This window comes from Xyrauchen texanus, chromosome 38 (genome assembly GCF_025860055.1).
Source record: "Xyrauchen texanus isolate HMW12.3.18 chromosome 38, RBS_HiC_50CHRs, whole genome shotgun sequence".
NCBI lineage: Eukaryota > Metazoa > Chordata > Actinopteri > Cypriniformes > Catostomidae > Xyrauchen > Xyrauchen texanus.
The window spans coordinates 3,999,875-4,021,729 of record NC_068313.1 but is presented as its reverse complement, the minus strand read 5'-3'; the positions used below and the strand labels follow the sequence as shown (position 1 = coordinate 4,021,729).

The window sequence follows — 21,855 nt, the reverse complement described above, 5'->3', positions numbered from 1 at the left end:
AATATGTACAAGACCCACCATCAAATAGCCTTTAAAAATAAGCACTTAAAAAAGTGTAGATATTTGAAGGAATTTGGTTGGTACACAATTGTATTATCAGATTGTAGTGGTTATGACAGGTACATCATTTTTTTTTTTAATTAGAATTAGTCGATGCTGCTGGGAAACTCGCAGTCAAATATTTTAAATGTGTACACTGCTTTGCAACCCTCTACAGACATATTGGAGATCATTTTTTAAATTCTACTTTCTAGCAATTAATATGATGTCATGTAATTGCATATAGCGTATAATAATGATACAAGATATAATGATCACTGTTTAATATTTCATGCCAGCAGCTACTGATTTTCAATGTAAAATATCTACAAGATTGGAACCTAAAAATTAAAATAGAATTCCACATCCAACATTTAACTTGTGTTACATTGTGTCTTACATGTCCAAAGGTGAACTGTAGATTTACCTGTGGTTGTCAGGAAATATTTATTACCATTTTAGTCTATTTAATTCTTACTAGGTTAACATTAGGGTTATGGAGCAGGGCTCATAGATGCTGTAGAAGCCTTGTTAAATGTTAGATTTTTAGTGTTTGATGAAGTTAAAATATTTCATAAGATATTGCCTGTTAAAATCTATGCACGTTTACACATTTATTACACGTCTCTAGCTATTTTATGAAGGAGGAAGTGGGAACCGGGGAAACAATCCAGCGTGAGTTTTTATTTTCACACTTTTCAGCATTAACAACTTGTTTTGCAGCACAGTGTAAAATACTTCCGGAACCCAGACGTCTGAAAAAGTGGGCGGGCTCTTGAAGGTGGTTCCGAACCCGACTGCAGCCTGATTGGCTGCTTTGGCATTTCTTTACTTTGTATAGGAATCATGTGAAACACAATGGGACGAGATGTTTAAGAAGTTATATCGTTTGTCTAACCTCATCTACTTAACTGCATAGGGCATCCGTTCATACTTATAAGCCTTACATTTAACTATTCAAAGTCTGTTAGGAGGATGCGTGCTTCATGAGATATCAGCTGCTTTCTTATACGCCAAACCGGAAAGTTGGAAAAGTGTGATCGAAAAGTGTGATCAGAGTTTGAGGACAGAAGTCATGGCGATAGCACATGCCGCTACGGAGTATGTGTTCGCCGATTTCGTGCTGAAGGAGCCCGCGTCAGAGAATCGGTATAAGGGCATTCGGTTAGATCTGGCGCTGGATAAGATGGTCACCTGTATTGCGGTCGGTCTGCCGCTTCTTCTAATTTCGCTTGCCTTCGCCCAGGAAGTGTCTGTCGGTATGTTGTTATTCACGCACACTCTTGAGATCAAGCATACGAGTCATATTGTTGTCTTCTGTTTACTAGTACTAAGTGCTTTCAGTGTGACTGAACAGCGCTAGATAGCAGAAGCGCGCAGTCGGGACAAACCCTTCACATGACCACCTGCTCATCACGAGCCTCTTAAAGCGCAACACACACCAGGTTCGGCAGCACTGAAGTACAGGGTCGAGTGAGCAAACACGTCTGCTTTGTGTTGGTCACGCTGTGCGGTTGAGCAGATGAAAGCCTGCTTTCAGAACAATAGCGTACTTGTCTGGTGTAAATAAATATTTACCACTGAGATTATCAAGCTGGCATACACGGTCCTTAACGTTCCACACGTAAGACGGCGACTCTCAAAACAACATAATTCAAGTTGCACTCAGTCATTGTTTTCCTCATTACAATTTTTTACTCAATTAAATCAACAGTAGTTTTAAAATATATGTATAAAATCGATCACTCGCATGAGATGAAGACTCCCCTGAAAACTTCTAAAACTTGTTTTATTCTGCATGGACAGAGTCTATCTGTCCATTTATCTCCTTTTTCTTTCTTTTTGGAGGAGTATTGGAACATGGATTTGCTGGGGAATTTAAAAAGGTCACTTCATGTCAAAAGTGTTGCAGACCCCTGCTGTACATTTCTGCTGAAATGACCAGCTAAAACCAGCTTAAGCTGGTTGGCTGGTTTTAGCTGGTCACCCAGCCATGCCAGGCTGGTCAGTTAGCAGGTTTCAGATGGGGTTTAGAAGGTCAGACTGAGAGACCAGCTAAGATCAGCATGACCAGGCTCCATCTCTCTAACCCACCAAGGGGTCCTTGGCCTGAAAATGGTTGAAGACCCTGTATTAAAGGAATGTTCCAGGTTCAATGCAAGTTAAGACAGCACTTGGGGCATTAATAATAAACATTGTTGATTATCACAAAAATCAATTCCAACTTGATCCTCCTTTTCTTTATAAAAAGCAAAAATCTGGGTTACAGAGTGGTACTTACAATGGAAGTGAATGGGGCCAATCCTAAAACCTTAAAATACCTCAGACGTAAACAATATGGGATATAATGTGATTTTAGTGTGTTAAAATCACTTAATCTTTTCTGTGTTAAGTTGTATCCAATTGAACAACTTTGTTGTCATGACAACATCACCCTGTAACCCCTAAAATGGATGTAATATATATTATAATTTTTTAGAGCTCTATGGTAATAACGATGATTTAAATAATTTTGTAGCTCAAATAATATAACAATTTATTCTGCAGAAAAAGGTTATTTTGCACTTCTAAAACTTTTTTTTCACTTCTTTTTTTGCCTTTCTAAACAATAGAACTCACATTTTACATAAAGAACATTACATTATTAGGGAAGAAGCTGTCATGAAGTTGGCTGGTGCGGGCCCTGATGCTGCGATACCGCCAGCCTGATGGTAGCAGTGAGAGCAGCTTGGGTGGCTGGAGTCTCTGATGTACCTCTGAACTTGTTTCACACTCCGTCTGGTATATATGTCCTGGAGGGAGGGAAGCTCACCTCCGATGTTTGCACCACCCTTTGCAGGGCTTTGAGGTTGAGGGCAGTTGCCATACCAGGCAGTGATGCAGCCAGTCAGGATGCTCTCTACGGTTCATTCCAAACTTCCTCAGCTGTCTCAGGAAGAAGAGGCGCTGGTGAACCTTCTTCACAACAGCCTCAGTGTGGACTGATCATGTGAGTTCTTCAGAGATGTGGACACAAAGGGACTTAAAGCTGCTGACTCTCTCCACCAGTGCTCCATTAATGGTGATGGGGCTGTGTTCTCTGTCTTTCCTCCTGAAGTCCACCACAAGCTCCTTGGTCTTACTGACGTTGAGGGAGAGGTTGTGCTCCTGACACCAGCGTGTCAGAGTGTGCACCTCCTCTCTGTAGGCTGTTTCATCATTGTCAGTGATCTGACCTACCACTGTCGTATCATCATCAAACTTAATGGAGCCATGTACAGGGTGTGTACAGGGAATACAGGAGTGGGCTCAGAACACTGCCGTCTGGATCCGTGGCTTTACAGGTATTCACCCGTCGGAAGGATCGGATTACATCCACTACAGAGACAGAGAGTGAACTAAAACGTCATCTACACACTTCCTGATGAAACACGTTACGGTATCAACGTAGACCTCGATGTCATCGTCAGTGGCAGACCGGAACATCTCCCAGTCTGAGTGATCAAAACAGTCTTGTAGCATAGAATCTGATTGGTCCAACAAGCTCTGGATCTTTCTGAAGGTGGGTGCTTCCTGTTTCAGTTTCTGCCTGTATGCGGGCAGAAGCAAAATGGAAGAGTGGTCCGATTTGCCAAATGGTGGGTGGGGGAGGGATTTGTAGCCATCCCGGAAGTGAGAGTACCAATGGTCCTAAACCCTGTCCCGTCGTGTGTTGAAGCTGATGTGTTGGTAGTATTTCGGTGCTATTGAAGGTTGGCTTTGTTAAAGTCTCCGGTCACAATGAACGCAGCCTTTGTGCATGGTTCAGGGTGCACGGTATCCTGCTCACTTATGGCACTTTTCCACTGCACGTTATGGTTCGACTCTGCTCACTTTAGTTTTCTGAGCTTGCTTTTCCACTGCAGTTTAGTGCCGCCTCAATGTGGGTGGGATTATATGCTGAACGTCATAGTTGCGCCGCCTTTACTGCCGTGACACCATTAGTTTATAATGCCAGTTTTGGTTTTCTGAGTAAAATAAGGCCTGTGTTAAACATGAATTGAAATTACTGACGTTGAATGACGTTTTGTTCTACAACATAAATTACATGTTTTCTTACCTCAAAAATGAATTTTGAAGTACTTTAAAATCTAAACATTTAAATGTATTTGAACGGCTCTTGTTTATTTTATACTGTGTAAAAATGTATAATTTATAAATGTATAACTGTTTCAGAATCGCGATGTTAACCTGACCTAAAACACTGAAACAGACCTTCTGCTTCTTCCTCTAAAATTAGATTTAAAAAGATGAAACTGCACTTTCATTTAAGTCCTCTAATCCTATTAAGACAAAAAGGAAAGAATGGACATGAATAATTTAAGGGATAGCAGGCAAATGGTAACAGTAGCTTGTCAAAAAGAAACAAGGATGAAACAAACTGCAAAAACACCACACAAACACACACACACTACTCTCCATCTAAAAAATCTTATTTTAATTTCTTCAGGTACACAGATTAGCTGTTTCTCCCCCACAAAGTTCTCGTGGCGTCAGGCTGGTTATGTGGATTCGTACTGCTGGGCGGCATTACAAACACAGGACACAGGAGGCCTGCCATTGTGGCTGCATAAGGTAAACACATACACAAACATGTTCACACACAGTTTAACTTGCGCTTTAACTAGGTTGTCTAGGGCCCTATGAAATCCATTTAATTTTTTTCCCCCATATTTAAATAAAACTTTTTCATAAAATTTAAATTAAAATGTAGTTAAATTTATTAATATATCTTAAATCAAATAAAAACAGAACAATTACATTTCAACACACCATTGGATTATTTTAATCAAATGAGGTGCTTGCAGATCCTCACAGCACAGTCCAAAACACAACACCGGAGTTACTTTAAAAAACAATATATAGTCTGCAATTGCTGTGCACTTCACAGTGAATAAGTGCTCTGCTCCTTGTCATCCACACACACACACACACACACACACAGAGAGAGAGAGAGAGAGAGAGAGAGAGAGGCATGAATGATGATTCTAATGAGGTTTTATCATTGTATGAGCACAAAAAGTTTTGTATGAAAACAAACCTTTTGAAGTGCCCTACCACTTGCAGACTGTATTTGTATTTATTTACATCTCAGCCATTTGTGGTTTAATTACTAGGGCATATAGGGTTTTTTAGGGCATTTTACCTTGATTAATTGTGCATTCATACATTAATTTGATCCCAAGTACACTGCTTGGCCAAAAAACATCAAAAACTCTGATATTTTGTTGGACCGCCTTTTAGCTTTGATTATGGCACGCATTCGTTGTGGCATTTAGATGTCACAACATTTATTTCCATTCAGGAAATTTCTGATTACGGGAGAGTCAAACCACTCCGTAAAGTCATCTCCAAGTCACATCTCAAAGACTTTCAATAGGGTTAAGGTCAGGACTCTGTGGTGGCCAATTCATGTATGAAAATGATTCCTCATGCTCCCTGAACCACTCTTTCACAATTTGAGCCTGATGAATCTTGGCGTTGTCGTCCTGGAATATGCCCATGCTGTCAGGGAAGAAAAAAATCAATTGATGGGATAACCTGTACTGGGATAACCAGTACATTCAGGTAGTCAGCTGACTTCATTTTATTGCTGCATAACGTTGCTGAGCCTAGACCTGACCAACCCCAGATCATAACACTGCCTTTAGAGGCTTGTACAGTGGGCACTGTGCATGATGGGTGCATCGCTTCATGTGCTTCCCTTCTTACCCTGACTCGTCCATCGTGAGTAAATTTGGACTCATCCAACCACATGACCTTTTTCAATTGCTCCAATGTCCAATCTTTATGCTCCCTAGCAAATTGATTTGATTCTGATTAGCCTCACTGACATGTGACTTTCTTGTGGCCACACAGTTGTTTAGTCTCAATCCTGTAAGTTCTCATCACATTACTTGTTGAAATGCTCTTACTTACACTATTAAACATATCTGTGAGTTCTTCTGTCGATTTTTTACAATGTGACTTCAAGTGTTTTAGTGATATTCTATAACGATCATTCAAGATTTTTTTTCTGAACACATTTCATCCAGGAAGCTGATGGTTCACCACTATTCTTCCTGGTTTTAATAATGCGTTGGACAGTTCTTTACCCAATTCCAGTGATTTCAGGAATCTTCTTAGTTGTTTTCTTTGCTTGATGGAGGCCAATAATTTGCCCCTTCTGAAACATAGTAACCTCTTTTCCTTGACCACGGGATACGTCTTCCGACTAGGGTTGCAATGGTATGAGATTTTCACAATATGATAACTGTCTCAGAAAATATCATGGTATACAGTATTTTACAATTACTATTATAGAAAAAATAAGAACGCTAACAGAATTATAATAAACAGAATTATAAACACGCTAAAAAATAGCATGTAACTATAACATGTAATATAACTAAAGCATGTTAGTTTACATGTTAAATGAACTACTAAATGAAAAATAACATCAGCTGTGTGAGCTTTTAAAGTAATGTCCTCTGATTATTAACTGTTAACATATACTGTAGAACGCTCCTGTCTGTAACTTTAACTCAGTGCTTCTCAACTGGTTTTGCTTCAGGACAGATTTTACATTGGACATCAAGTGTCGACCTGCCATAGATTAAACATAACCTGTATTTAATGTATCCTGGGTTGCATTTCCTTTTATGTTGTAAAGTTTTTTTCATGGTTTTCCAGTACAAGGACATGCATCATGTACATTATTTTTGTTGATCATGTCAAAATCTACAGGAAGTTGTCTCTCCCCTTTTTAAAAATTGAAGAGCATATTTACTTATATGAGCCCATTATTTTCCCATTTGTTACCTAATATTACATATTTATACACATATTACACAGAAGGAAAGGCTCCTCATTACCATGGTTAGGTCAGTGTGCTAGTCTTAAATAATTTATTAAATAATAATAAATTAATGTATTTATGAAAAATAAATTCTAGCTGAAACACATCTTGAAACTTTAACTAAAACTGCCACTAATATAAAATGAGCTCTAATAGATTCTACCTTTAGATTATTTCATATGAAACTATAACATTTTGTCAAAATATAACAGTTACTTGTACTCATGTAAAATCGTGAAGCAAATTTGTAAAGGTGATGGTGTGTACTTATTAATATTTTTAACTATTTTAGCAAAGGGGCCTCATCAGGCTTTAAGTAGTGCATGGGGGGCCACATTGTATTACTTTTGAGATACAATGTTCTGCATTGAGTTGGTTCTTGTATCTTTTAAGCCCAGAAATAGTAGTGTACTCAATTTTCTGAAGTGTATCTGTGACTAGTGAGACTATTCTGCAATTGCATGAAGTATTATATTGCTCTGCAAAGATAGATATCTTTCTATCAGGCATTATATAACTGAATAAAGGCTGAGCTTATACATTTATTTTACCATCTCTACTTCCCTGTTAATTTATGATTCAATTAAAACTCTCTACATCAGGGGTCTGTTTTAATAAAAAAAAAAAGCAGGCGATATTACTTGTTTTTTTTTCTCGAAAACTTTACCCGTTTACATGCTAAAAGGGTCATGATGCGGGTCTCCTCGATGGTGTGACTTTCATCACACAACTGAATAACACCGGCTGCATGACTATGATAAATGTTTACTGCAAGACTTAGATTAACCCTCTGGGGTCTGAGGGTGTTTTGGGCCCTGGGGAAGTTTTGAAACGCCTTGACATTTGTGCTTTTTTCAGTTGCTTAAAAACATATTAATGGCAAAAGTCTGATAACACTGTATTCAGCACAAACTGGGCTACAATAATATGTGAGCAACGTGTGTACAGGTTTGTATTTTGAGAAAATAACGTTTATGCAGGGTTTTTGAAAAAAAAAAATTATATATTTTTTATTTTATTTGATATATTATGAAAGTCATTGAAATAAGGCCATTTAACACATACTAAATATTTGCCCACAAGCCTTTTGAGAACTGGATCTTGTAGCCTAGAGTTTTTGCTACAAAATGTTGTGTAAACCATCCTGATCACTCATACAATACAATATAGTAATTTAACTTTTGCAAGACAATTTTAGTGTTAGAAAGGTGATATGTGAGGAGGCATGAATGTTCATGAATATTGAGGTAATTCACACCTGTGGAGACAAAAGACCCCTCCCCTGGGCCTATCAATGAGGGATAGAGAATGAATGTGAGGAGACTTAATGATCAAAATCAAGTTTTAAGTTAAAAGATGTAATCTGACTATACATTTTCTTTACACAAAGACTTTACTTAATTTTAGACCTACACTACCATTAAAAAGAAGTCTCTTTTGCTCACCAAGACTGCATTAATTTGATCCAAAATACAGTAAAAACAATTGTACAATTTAAAAGAGCAGTTTTCTATTTGAATATATTGTAAAATGCAATTTGTGATCAAAGCTGAATTTTCAGCATCATTACTGCAGTCTTCAGTGTCACGTGATCCTTCAGAAATCATTATAACATGCTGATTTTCTAATATGGGCATATTTAAAGTGCATTTTACTCATTTAACTTGAAAACATATTTGCAAGCACAAGCTTTGTTGATGATAATGAGGCAGCATAAACACTAGAAAAAATATATTATAAACATTCATATAATTTTATATCATATTTATATCATACAGCATACAATTTAAATGCCTGTTTTAGCCGAAACAGCATTTCAGTGTAACTAAAACTTGCTTATTAGGAGTCATATTTCAAATTTCAATACCCTGAATCCTGGCTGGCAAGTCTGGAAATAGTCCCACTAGTAAAATATGTACATGTTTATATAAAATAGCAAAACTAAATGACTTACTCCTCCGAAATTGTATCCTCGGCTGGATCAAGTCTCTCTTCAAAATACAAACGTTCATCGGAGTCCCTCTCTTCTTCTGAGGAAAATGTCAACTCTACAACACTATCCAGGAGTTTCCTCACCTGTGTATCATTACAAACGTGCAGAAACGTGAATGACTTTGTTTTTAAGGCACAGTTGGGGGCGTTTACCATTTGCCTTGATCGTCTCATCACATTAGCGTATGAATGGCGCGCTCTGCTGGTGGGTGTGATCACATTAGAGATAATTAGATAAACCAGTAAAAACCGTACATCACTTTGTTTCATACAGATTACATTGCAGGAGAATATTTGTTTTAAATTTGAATCATTTTATTTAAAAGTAGACATTTTAAGCTTTCTTTAGACATATGTTTCATGTTTGTGTGATAAGTATTCGCGGAGTTTGTTAATTTTTGTGACGTGTTTCAGAAATATGCTTGTGAACCCATAGACTGCTGAAAGCTCACCCTTTTTATTATCTTTATTTTACAAAAGCACAAGGTTTTGTTGTTATTGTGAGTGTACACAAATAAAAGTACACCCTTTATAGTCTCTAATGATGTCTTACACTTATCTGTATGCCCAAAAATGATGTAGTATTTTAAGTTGTTTCTGCTGTAATGACGAAAATATCCAGCAGGACGTGGCGGTTGAAATATCAAATGAAAAAAAACAAAAGCAAAAAAAAAAACGCTTTTACGATAAATGAGCCGCTGGCCACATTAAACCATGTGGAGGGCCTGATCCAGTCCGCGGACCGTAAATTGCCCAAATCTAGCTGTTTACGAGATTATCATTAAATCTGCCTCGGCAGTCCTAAATAGGCTATCACTTGGGTGGCCGCCGAAATATCTTCAATGGCAGAGTTGAGAAACACTGCTTTAACTCTCTCACACACACACACGCACATACACACACGCACAAACACATCAGACCCCCTCGCCTCGCTTCTCTCTGACATTTTGTCCGCTGCGTGTGTGTGTCGCAAGTTGACGAGTCTGACAGGCAGACAAGGAGGAAAGGAGATGCGCATGTGAGATTTTCCGTCCGGTTGCATTTTTTTCCTCAATACCGTAGATAAGCAAATGTACATGGTATGATAACCGTCAATTTTCAAACCGTGGTATTCCGTGAAACCGGTATACCGCTGCAACCTTATTTCCGACATGGTGGAATAAGAAATGAGAAGCTACACACTGGATCAGTTAGGGTTAAAAGAATTGTTGCCAGCTGAAACAATGATATACTGAAACACTGCAATAATGATCCAATCATAGGCTCTTAACTCTCTGCTTATTTAAATCCAAACGGCAACTCTTTTTTTTTTTTTTTTTTGGCCACACACTGTCAATTTTTACATTTTATAGTTAATTCTGTTTTTATAACTGGATTCTACAATTTAGCCTGTGTTTTCCACATCGGCTGAAATTATAAGGCCCTAGTTGTCTGTTTCATGTGTTATGGCACCTTTTACTTCACAACTTAATTAAAACAGTGAGTGCAAGTTTTGGGCAATCCATTTGAAATAGAAAAACGCTGAAGACCGGTATAAACGGTGTCCAAAATATCAATTTTTCCACTTCAATATAAGGTGGTCGAAACTTATGTTATTAATAAATCCGTTATTAAAAGCATCAATGTATATATATCAAGCATCTTTTAATAAATAAATTATGAAATATGTTTACATTTCTGTAAATGCCAATAAATACATCAATGTCCAATTGAATAATTTTATTTCTCACATTCCATGATTTATGTATTGACACATTTCATGATGGATCTCAGTGTCCAAAATGCAAGTTCTATGTATCAGTGACCAATTAAAGAATCAAATTGACATGTTTTTTTTATATATATTGACACATTTTAAGATGGAACTCATTGAAACTTTGAAATCAACTAAACTGCCTACAATAGTTCACCCCAAAATATAAATTATGTCATCATTTACTTAACCTCAAGACATTTCAAACCCTTTATTTCAATACATCAATTTAAAAAACCTCTACGGCTCAAATAATACACACATTTTGACAGAAGAATTAATCAGAATCAGAATCAGCTTTATTGCCAAGTATGCTTACACATATACAAGGAATTTGTCTAGGTGACAGGAGCTTCCAGTCAACAACAATACAAACAATACCAAAAACAGCAGCAAGACATAGGTAATTAAAAACAGAAAAGAACACAAAATGAATAATTATACATATACGTACATACACTCACCTTCATACATACCCACATATACACACGTAGTGCAGATCTAATACAATCTGTATATAAAGAACAAAAACCTGTGTATTATGTACAGAGCAATATAAGTAATGGCAGAAGTGGATATGTTGGATAATATAAATTAAAATTAAACTGTGTATTGCACATAATTATTGCTCAATGGGGCAATTTAATTGTTCATTAGATGGATGGCCTGAGGGAAAAAACTGTTCTTGTGTCTGACGGTTCTGGTGTTCAGAGCTCTGAAGCGCCGGCCAGAAGGCAACAGTTCAAAAAGGTAGTGGGCTGGGTGAGTGGGAAGTGTATAGTTCTTGAAGGGGGGGCAGGGGGCAACCAATAGTCCTCTCAGCAGACCGAACTGTCCTTTGTAGTCTTCTGATGTCTGATTTTGTAGCTGCACAAAACCAGACAGTTATTGAAGTGCAGAGGACAGACTCAATGTCTGCTGAGTAGAACTGTTTCAGCAGCACTGGTGGCAGGTTGAACTTCCTCAGCTGGCGAAGGAAGTACAACCTCTGCTGGGCCTTTTTCACAATGGAATCGATGTGTATCTCCCACTTCAGGTCCTGTGAGATGGTAGTGCCCAGGAACCTGAATGACACCACTGCTGCCACAGTGCTGTTTAGAATGGTGAGGGGGGACAATGTTGGGGTGTTCCTCCTAAAGTCCACAATCATCTCCACTGTTTTGAGCGTGTTCAGCTCCAGGTTGTTTTGACTGCACCAGAAAGCCAGCCGTTCAACCTACTTTCTATATGCAGACTCATCATCATCTTGGATGAGGCCGATGACAGTGGTGTCGTCTGCAAACTTCAGGAGCCTGACAGAGGGGTCCTTGGTGGTGCAGTCATTGGTGTACAGGGAGAAGAGTAGTGGGGAGAGCACACATCCCTGGGGGGCACCAGTGCTGATGGTACAGGTGGTGGAAGTGAATTTTCCCTGCCTCACAAGCTGCTGCCTGTCCGTCAGAAAGCTGGTAATCCACTGACAGGTAGAGGTGGGAACAGGGAGTTGGTTTAACTTAGTCCGGAGTATATCTGGTATGATTGTGTTGAAAGCCGAGCTGAAGTCCACAAAAAGGATCCTTACGTATGTCCCCGGTCTGTCCAGATGTTGCAGGATATGATGCAAACCCATGTTGACTGCATCATCCACAGACCTGTTTGCTCGATAAGCAAATTGAAGGGGGTCCAGAAAGAGTCCAGTGATGTCCTTCAGGTGGGCCAACACCAGTCTCTCAAATGACTTCATGACCACAGATGTCAGGGCGACAGGTCTGTAGTCATTAAGTCCTGTGATTTTAGGTTTCTTAGGGACGGGGATAATAACTGAGTGTTTGAAGCAGCATGGGACTTCACACTGCTCCAGTGATCTATTGAAGATCTGAGTGAAGATGGGGCCAGTTGGTTAGCAGCGGAACGAAGGCAAGCTGGTGAGATGCCATCTGGTCCTGGAGCCTTCCTTGTCCTTTGCTTCCGAAAGACACGGCACACATCGTCCTCACAGATCTTGAGTGCAGGTAGTGTAGCAGGAGGAGGGGGGTTGCAGGAGGTGTTAATGGTTGTGTGAAATGAAGGTCCGAGTGCATGTGGGGTGTGAAATTGGGCCTTTCAAATCTGCAGTAAAACACATTCAGGTCGTCAGCCAGTCGTTGGTCCGCCACAGGGTTGGGGGTAGGAGTCCTGTAATTAGTAAGTTGTTTCAGGCCACTCCACACTGATGCAGGGTCGTTAGCTGAAAACTTGCTTTTCAGCTTCTCAGAGTAGCTTCTTTTAGCCACTCTGATTTCCTTATTCGGTGTGTTCCTGGCCTGATTATACAAGACTCTATCCCCACCCCTGTAAGCCTCCTCTTTGGGATGACGAAGCTGTCTGAGTTTTCCTGTGAACCATGGTTTATCATTGTTGAATGACAAAAATGTCCTAGTAGGGATGCACATATCCTCACAGAAACTGATGTATGATGTAACAGTATCTGTGAGCTCGTCCAGGTCTGTAGCTGCAGCTTCAAAAACACTCCAATCAGTGCAGTCAAAGCAGGCTTGTAGTTCCAGCTCTGCTTCAATAGTCCATCTCCTTATAGTCCTTACAACTGGCTTTGTTGATTTTAATTTCTGCCTGTAGGTCGGGAGAAGATGGACCAGACAGTGATCAGAGAGTCCCAAAGCTGCACGTGGGACAGAGCGATATGCATCCTTTAATGTAGTATAGCAGTGATCCAATATATTCCTGTCTCTGGTGGGGTAATGTAATGTGCTGTCTGTATTTGGGCAGTTCGCGAGTGAGATTTGTTTTGTTAAAGTCCCCAAGAATAATAATGACTGAGTCCGGGTATTGTTGTTCTGTGTCTGAGATTTGATCATCCAGCTGTTGCAGCGCTAAGTTCCCAGACGCGTTTGGAGGAATGTAAACACTCACCAGAATAAACGAAGAAAACTCCCGCGGCGAGTAGAACGGCTTACAGTTAATAATGAGCGCTTCCAGATTAGGACAGCTCATCCTCTTTAGTGTTGTTACATCTGTACACCAACTTTCGTTGATGTAAAAGCATGTTCCACCGCCTCTCGTTTTCCCCGTTAACTCCACGATGCGATCCGCTCTGAACAGCTGGATGCCCGGAAGATGTCCGGAATGGCCGGAATGGCTTCACTCAGCCAGGTTTCAGTGAAGCACAGTGCAGCAGAGTTTGAAAAGTCCTTATTAGTATGTGTGAGGAGATGTAGTTCGTCCGTTTTGTTGGGAAGAGAGCGGAGATTTGCGAGATGAATGCTCGGCAGTGCTGTTCGAACGCCGCGCTGACGGAGTTTAACCAGCGCGCCAGCTCGTCTCCCTCGCCTGCGTCTCGTAGCGCATCTAAACAACACAGCAGCGCCTCCAACTAAAATGTCCAGCAAAACGTCCGAATATTGAAAAACCGGGAAAAGATTATCTGGTATGTGCTGCCGAATGTTCAGCAGTTCGTCCCTGGTAAAACTGATTGGTAAAAGATTGTTAAACACAGGACAAACTAACAAAAACAACAAAAGAATTGAAGAGCTCCACACCGAGGCGGCCATCTGCGGCGTAATGTAAGTACTTTTATAAATTCACATTTCTGCCTTTTAAACCCTCTAAAAATTTGCCCCATTCTCTTTCATTATAAGTGCCTCGATTTATGAAGAAAAGGAGGGACAACTCACAATTATATTTTTGTGGTAATCAACATTGACTTCTATTGAATATTCCTTTAATATTGTTGTGGGGGCCTGGGTATTTTTTCAAATATTCCTTTAAAGAAAATGCAAATGTGGAAACAGATGGCAAGATGCCATTATTACTTACAATTACATTAATTATTATAATATTACATTAATATGACCAAATAGCTACCAATATGTATAATAAAATCATATTTTATGAAGAAATTAATGGCATTTTTGTTTTATGTGCTTGTACAAGCAACACGTAATGCAATGTTTACAGAAGCAGTATCAGAGCTGAATCAGCATTATCGCATCTCCACTGGTTCGTTTTTCACTACCTCTTTTGTGAATGAAAAGCGCTAGTATACATGCGAAGTAGTAAGATCGCTATTAAAGCTTGCAGCCCAACCCTTGCTCTTACAAGACACAATCATCTAAATTTTTTTTTGGGGGGGCAAAAATACCTTGCAATCCTTCTAACCATGCACAATTATATGGTTAGTTAATTTTATTGTTTTCATTTAGTGAAAAATCTAATTTACCTTGATATTTTGACATATAAGAGGTAATATAAAAACATACTGTAAATTTCAAAAACTCAACTTCCTCCCAGCTTTCTGAAATGTCTAGTTTTTAAAAACTGTGCATTAATGACATCACGAGACATTGCTCAGTTGCATTTACATGTCCCACAACATGTGTCATCAGACCCTTGGCCCCGCCCACTAGTGCTCAGTTTCTGTAGTAAACAGAGGGAGAGAGACAAACTTGGTGTTACCAACTATTCTTGAACACCAAAGGGGACCCTTCTGGACTATTTTGAATATTTTTATTATTTTGCATATAACATGCATTACACAGACAACTTTGACCATTGTCATGTATATCGTGCCACTTTTAAAAGATACAGAAATGTAGATGCCATTCACTTTAATTTAGCTGCTCTGCATCTTGCGCCCATTTGCTCTGATTTTAATCGTTGGTTTATGTAAACAAGCACTAGCTGGATTTCTTTGAGCGTTTGGATACGTTTCTGGCATTCTGCGCCTCAGTGCACCAATGTGTGTGCATCTTGTTCATCGTGCTATGGACCGTGTATGTGCGAATATCAGCATGGGCTGCTTGTGAACCAGTCATAATACAATTCAAGGTTCACAAAGGAACTGTTATTGAAGAATGGGGCAGTTGAAAACTCTTAGACTTGACCGCATAAGAGTGAGTAAACAGTTTCATTCATGAATTTTTCAAATATCGTGACTCATGACTATTTGATAGTTGTGGTGCTGATTAGGGTTGTGCCGATGGACGATGATATCGTCCATCGTGATGGCTGATCAATATCACGATGTAGAGCCACCATCGTGATGCCACGCCCCCTTTTGCGAGTCTTGCTAGTGTGACTCACTAATCCTAGTCTCTTCTATAGTTAACCTAAAAACTTTGCAGGGATTGCTCTGTAAATTAAATTGAGAATATAACTAATGCATATATGCTATTTTAAATACTGTAGTATATGCCAGAGACGTGACATGTTAGTCTGTGAAAATACCGTGTCAGGCAGGCTACACAAATATTGATCTTGACATTGTTAGCTTCTTTTTTTTACATGTCTTACACTGTACATTTAGATTAAAATATTTTATGTTGTAGGCTACAAGAAAATAGCCTTTATTAATTAATTATTAGTAGTTGTAGTGTCTCAGAAAATCCTGCTCATTGTCACATAGCTCTTGTATACACTGAAGCGGCAGTTTAAGATAAACCCAGACCAGCGAACGTCAAATAACTTTTGTCTGGTTAATACTTTTAAAGAAAAATTTCCTTGGCCATAAATCCATAATGTCAAATCAAATGAAAGAAACAAGGTGAATATGAATAACACACATTTATTAAAACATAGAAGAACAACAAATAAAGAACAAGAAAACGGAACAACACTCAGACCGAAACTCGGCATTAACATTTCACTTATAATTAGCAGCACAATTAACTTCAGCACAGGCTACAAAATAAATTATGTTATTGAAATATTGTAAAGTGGTCATATGAACTACACAAATGAACGTTTAAAAAATAAAATGCAAAATCGAATAGCTCCAGAACGGATGGCTGAAAAATGCGTAAAGAAGTCTAATATCTTTCACCATAGACCATGTTTAAATTTCGATGTTTCTGGCCAGAAATACCAACATATTCACTTTATCTGGTTTTAATAAGCTGCGGATTGGAGTAACTACACTACCCGCTGTGCTGAAGACCCGCTCTGATGGAGTACTGGTAGCACATATGCACAGATATTTCCGTGCTAATCTTGCCATGAACGGAAACCTTTTGTCGTTCGTTTTCCACCAAGTCAGCGGGTCCTCTTCCCCATCAATGGCCATTTCCTGCAGGTACGTGGTCATTTCTGCCTCAACCTTTTGTTCATCAGTGAGTAAAATAACGAAATTATAATTTTTCATATAATTTTTCCAAACTGTGCTTTTAAACACAATACATGTGGATGGGGACTTCAAAAGCACAAAGAAGTAACTCATAAATAGATAGATTGATTTGCTCACATTTTGCGGGGACAAACTTTATAAATTGGCATACTACACAATTTCTGACTGTAATTGCAGTGCGTGCGGGTGAAGTCAGATTGCTAGGGTGGGGATTAAATATGCAAATAAGTACTGCACACCTGTGTGTCAGAATCAAGTTCTGTCAGAAATACATCAGGTGTTCCAGCTGGCCAGTCCACTCCTGCTTGTGCCAATCCATGTTTGCGAACATATGTTTGTGTGTCGGTGGGTGGGTGTATGTGTGGCAACTTCAACTTTCATCTCAAACTGAGTACTGGACATTTTAGTGTGATAACTGAGCACCCTTAAGCCAGACTCATTCATTCAGGACAATTGTTCTTCCATTTGTAAACTCTCAAGTCCTTCTGTCTGCTAAATGGCAAGTGACATATTTAGTTTCAGTAGGGGGCAGTACAGATACATGGTTGATACAAGGGTGAACAAAATAATGGAAACGTTTTAATAAGGGGTTAACTTTAAAGCAGTCACAATTATGACACAAAGGCATGCCATAAAGTTAATTGATAATTAGCAGAAAGTGTCAGCAATTAAAAGAGGTTTTTTTTAGCCACTTAATGAAGTCCCAAATGTGCCACATATTTACTGTACCATACCAAATAGATAGCACACCTAAGGCTGAAATACAAAACAATATCGAAATTGTCTGTACTTTAATTGCTTTGGGCTGAATTAATTGCAGAACGTTAATATTTAGGGTTTTTAAAAAAATCCCTAACCATATTGTTTGAGGAATATAAATTCAGCGCTGGATTGCTAGCAGTGTTACTACTGCATATGCCAACATTGTGTCAGCAAAGAGTGATATTGGTCTCAAATCATACTATAAGTTTGGTGACAAGGATAGATGGTAAACTTTCGAGAGTTGTTGCTAAATGGTCTAAAATGTTGTACACACAGTTCAGGACTTCGGGAGGGACTGAAATGTGTTTAACTCTCCCTTAATAAGAGGTTCTGGCTCTTGTTCTTAAAAATTAAAGTTAATTAATAACTACATTTTCATTCCAGTTGGCTGGTTTCCTCAATAGATTTGGAGTCTAGCCCTGCCTCATTAGAACTAAAGTTTGTTAGTGCTTCAATTTCTAGACTAAGAGTAAATTTCAGGAAATGTGGAATCCACATTTTTCTTTTCTGAAGTTCAAGGATATGCAAAAGGCAAGACAAGAACACAGTATCATTTCAACCTTTTATTTTATTTTTTACATGTTACTTGAAGGTGATGTGTCATTTTTTTCAATGGCAAAGGAATAGTTCATCCCCAATATTAAATTTCTTTCATTTTTTGACATACCCTTATACCGTCTCAAACTCCTATGACTTTCTTTCTTCTGCTGAACACAAAGGTATTTTGATGGTGATATGAGGTGAATATATCCATACAATGCAAGTCATTACTTTCTTCTATCCCAGCTTAATATGCAGAGACAACTATAAGTAAGCAATTCATAGGTTGATTCCCCCAAAAATATAAATATCTGTGATACTATCAAAACATTGCTCTGTTTATTTAATCATCCATACCAGCAGACATAGTAGATAGTGAGCAGGACTTGAACGCAATCATTATTTTTGCAAAAGAGTTGTGTATGACTTTCTTAATTTCTTCATCTTCATTTGTGTTGAGCAGAAGAAAGTAAGTCATGCATATCTGGGATGGCATGAGGGTGAATAAATGATGAGAATTTTTATTTTTGGGTGAATGATCCCTTTAACATAATTCATGTTTTAAATGTATTCTACATATTTATTTTTTATTTTGTAATCAAAGTAATTAAAAGTAATTCACTTAAATGAAATCAGTAACTGTAATTACATGAATTAGAAATGTAAAGCTCTACATAATTTTTGTACTAAAGTAATTTGACTGTAATTTACACCCAACACTAATCCATTATTTTGCTTGTTTTTTGTTTAACATAATGGCTTAAAAATTACATTGTGGAATGATCGTAATGGTCTGCGTAATTTTGACCAAAAAAAGAACATGAAAGTCGTCATTTTAACCACAAACCTCAATTTACTTAAAATCGAAAACTGTCATAATAACCCATTGGAAACTTCCAAGGCAATTCATGGCTTGAAAACTCAAATTGTTTCCTTGGTTTTTGGACTACAGCCTGAGAAGCTCTATTCTGTTTGGTTGCGCTAGTGGGGCTGAAATTATAAACGTCACCTTTAAAGTAGCTCTACTGATCTTTGGGCTCTCTAGCCACATCTGGGATTGAAACTCAATTTATTGCGCAACCTTAATTCATTCCACACTGTACCAATGTCTCAGAAGTCAAAGTTTGCTGGTTTGAAAGTGTTTTGGATGGTTTTACCTCATCATGTATAGGTAAGTGTCGCTTTCACAACTGTCACTTCTGTAACAACAGTTTTTACTTCATTTGAGAACAAAAATGATTTAAATGTTTTTTGGAAAGTATCAAGCTGATTCGCAGAAACTGGTTGAGATAGACGGAGTACACATTGAAAATGTTCAGGAAATAAAATTTTTAGGTGTAACGATAGACAACAAGCTAAGTTGGAATGCCCACATCAGACATATTACAACTAAAGTCTCCAAAAGCCTTGCCATAATAAGTAGAGTTAAGCATATTCTTGATTATAATGCACTCCATACCCTGTATTGTGCTTTAATACAGCCATATTTAACCTACTGTGTAGAGGTATGGGGCAATAATTACAAAAATGTAATACAGTCACTTTTTTTGCTACAGAAAACAGCTATACGAATTATACACTAGGCGGCCTATTTCGAACACACAAATCCACTCTTTCTTAAATCAAAGCTATTAAAAATGCAGGATCTTGTAAAACTATATAATGCACAGTTCATGTTCAAAGCGTATCACTATTTATTACCTGTGAACATTCAAAATATTTTTTCTCATAAGGAGCATTCGTACAGTTTGAGAGGATTAGGAAACTTTGTGGTCCCAATGGCGGGTTCCACCAGGAGGAGTTTTTCTATGTCTGTTTGTGGGGTTACTTTGTGGAATAATCTGGGGCTTGAATTAAAGCAGTGTCAAGGCATTCACAATTTCAAACGTCTTTACAAACGAAAGGTCTGGTTCCATTACAATGACATTGTGGTTTGATTGTATTCATGTTGTGTGGATTGTTGGATTAGTTATTATTTAGTTACCCTTGTGGTATTCCGTCTACCATTGTTGGTAGTTGAAAATCATTGTTATGTACTCTTGTGGTATTCCATCTACCATTGTTGGTATTTGAAAATCATTGTTATGTACCCTTGTGGTATTTCGTCTACCATTGTTGGTATTTGATTATCATTGTTACCTGTGGAAATATCTGTATATTATGAATATGTATGGTATGAATGTGTGGTTTTGACTTGTGCAACCACTGTTTCTAAATGAGGTATTATTATTACTATTATTATTATTCTTTTTTTATTTTTTTTATTATTATTATTTTCTCTTTGAGATTATTGATGATGGAAGCAGCTATTGTTTGTTTGTATAAATTCTTTGATACACTGGGGTGGGGTTTAATAAGTTTGACTTCTTCCCACTCCATTTTCAAGCATAAGTGTATAAGTTATTATTATTGTGTATCTTTTCTGTTGTCACACTATTTTTGCTGGAAAATAAATAAATAAATAAATGTAAATATGACATGTTCTTCGGAATGCCAACCCTTCTGCATTATCTGGCTATCATTATTTCTGGATTGTGCATTTCAATTCACAGAGTAATTAGTACAAAGTGTGTTGATAATTAATTATAAATGAAATGTTGTGGGGGCCTGGGTATTTTTTCAAACAAATGAAAGCCCAGAGTCCATAAAATAATTTGTTTACTTGAGAAAACAAAGACGGAAAAATTATAATAATGCATGGCCACCATCAGCTTATATATTTTTATAGCATTTGTCATTATTTTTGCAATATATGGTCATTTAGTGATGCTGGTGGTGCAGAAGTTATGCACATAAAATAATATATTAAAGAATAAACAAAGAAAAAATTAAGCAAAGTATGAATGCTTTTCAGGATACCTCACATTTATTCTAAAATGAGCCCCTCTCTTTCTGCAGTTTTTCCCTTATATCCTGCTGCTGGTGGCAGTATCGGTGTACATGCCAGGATTGTTTTGGCGGTTCACGGGAGCCCCTGTGCTTTCTTCTGATCTGACTTTTATAATGGAAGATCTGGACCGTTCCTACAACAGAGCAATCAAACTGGCCAAACACCTTCACACTTCAGGAGCACTGGACTCCCAGTCGGCCCGGGTGGACTCGCACAGGTGGGCAGCGCACACAGAGCAGAGCAAATGCCTAACAGTGATACTTGAGTTTAGTTTGCACAGATACTCGCCACATACGCACATGAAATACACACAGAGCTGTCTGTTGGTTAAGTGCAGCTGCACTTCTTAGAAGCTATTGACGCACACAAAATAACCTGCCACCATACAATACATATCTCTTTTACCATAATTCTCTCAGCCATATATTGGTTCATTAGAGCTAATCCAGATGAACTGAATCAATCGGACCATTCAGTAAACTGAAAATCTTCAATACATTTAAAATGTATCTACTGTACAGCGTTTCTCAATCGATTTGACGTGTTTCTCCAAACTCTGGTCAATACTCTCAAAGAGATTAACACAGCCATATGAAAACTTTTATAAATGTTGTAAACAGATAAAATATGAAAATTTTGTGGAAACAAGAAATGAAAAGATGAAAAACAAGATGAAGAAGAGGTTCAAACTGAGAAGAGGTAGAGTGGGTAAAGGAAGAGGAAATAGGAGGAAGAAGTGATAAGGAAAGGGGAAGGTTTTCCCAGCTCTTTCAGGAGTGAGGATTGAAAGGCTTGAGGAAAGCCCAAATGGAGTGAATGATGGTGAGCAGAGAGATGACAGCAGGGTGGAAAAGTAGATTAAAGAAGAGGCTCAAACTATCTGTATTATATCATTAATCATGATCTCTGAGACACTAAGAGTTTGG

The 21,855-nt window shown here is 38.1% G+C and overlaps 1 protein-coding gene across 1 annotated transcript in view; it reads left to right on the top strand.

Annotated features, from left to right (window-relative positions):
- The first annotated feature begins 883 nt into the window (after nucleotides 1–883).
- Nucleotides 884–21,855, top strand: part of LOC127631380 (pannexin-1-like) — a 33,733-nt gene continuing 12,761 nt past the window's right edge. The window contains exons 1-3 of the mRNA XM_052109483.1: nucleotides 884–1,298; nucleotides 4,508–4,632; nucleotides 20,938–21,146. Of these exons, the coding sequence (XP_051965443.1) occupies nucleotides 1,115–1,298; nucleotides 4,508–4,632; nucleotides 20,938–21,146 (518 nt within the window). The 5' untranslated portion in view covers nucleotides 884–1,114. The remainder of the gene's footprint in view (nucleotides 1,299–4,507; nucleotides 4,633–20,937; nucleotides 21,147–21,855) is intronic.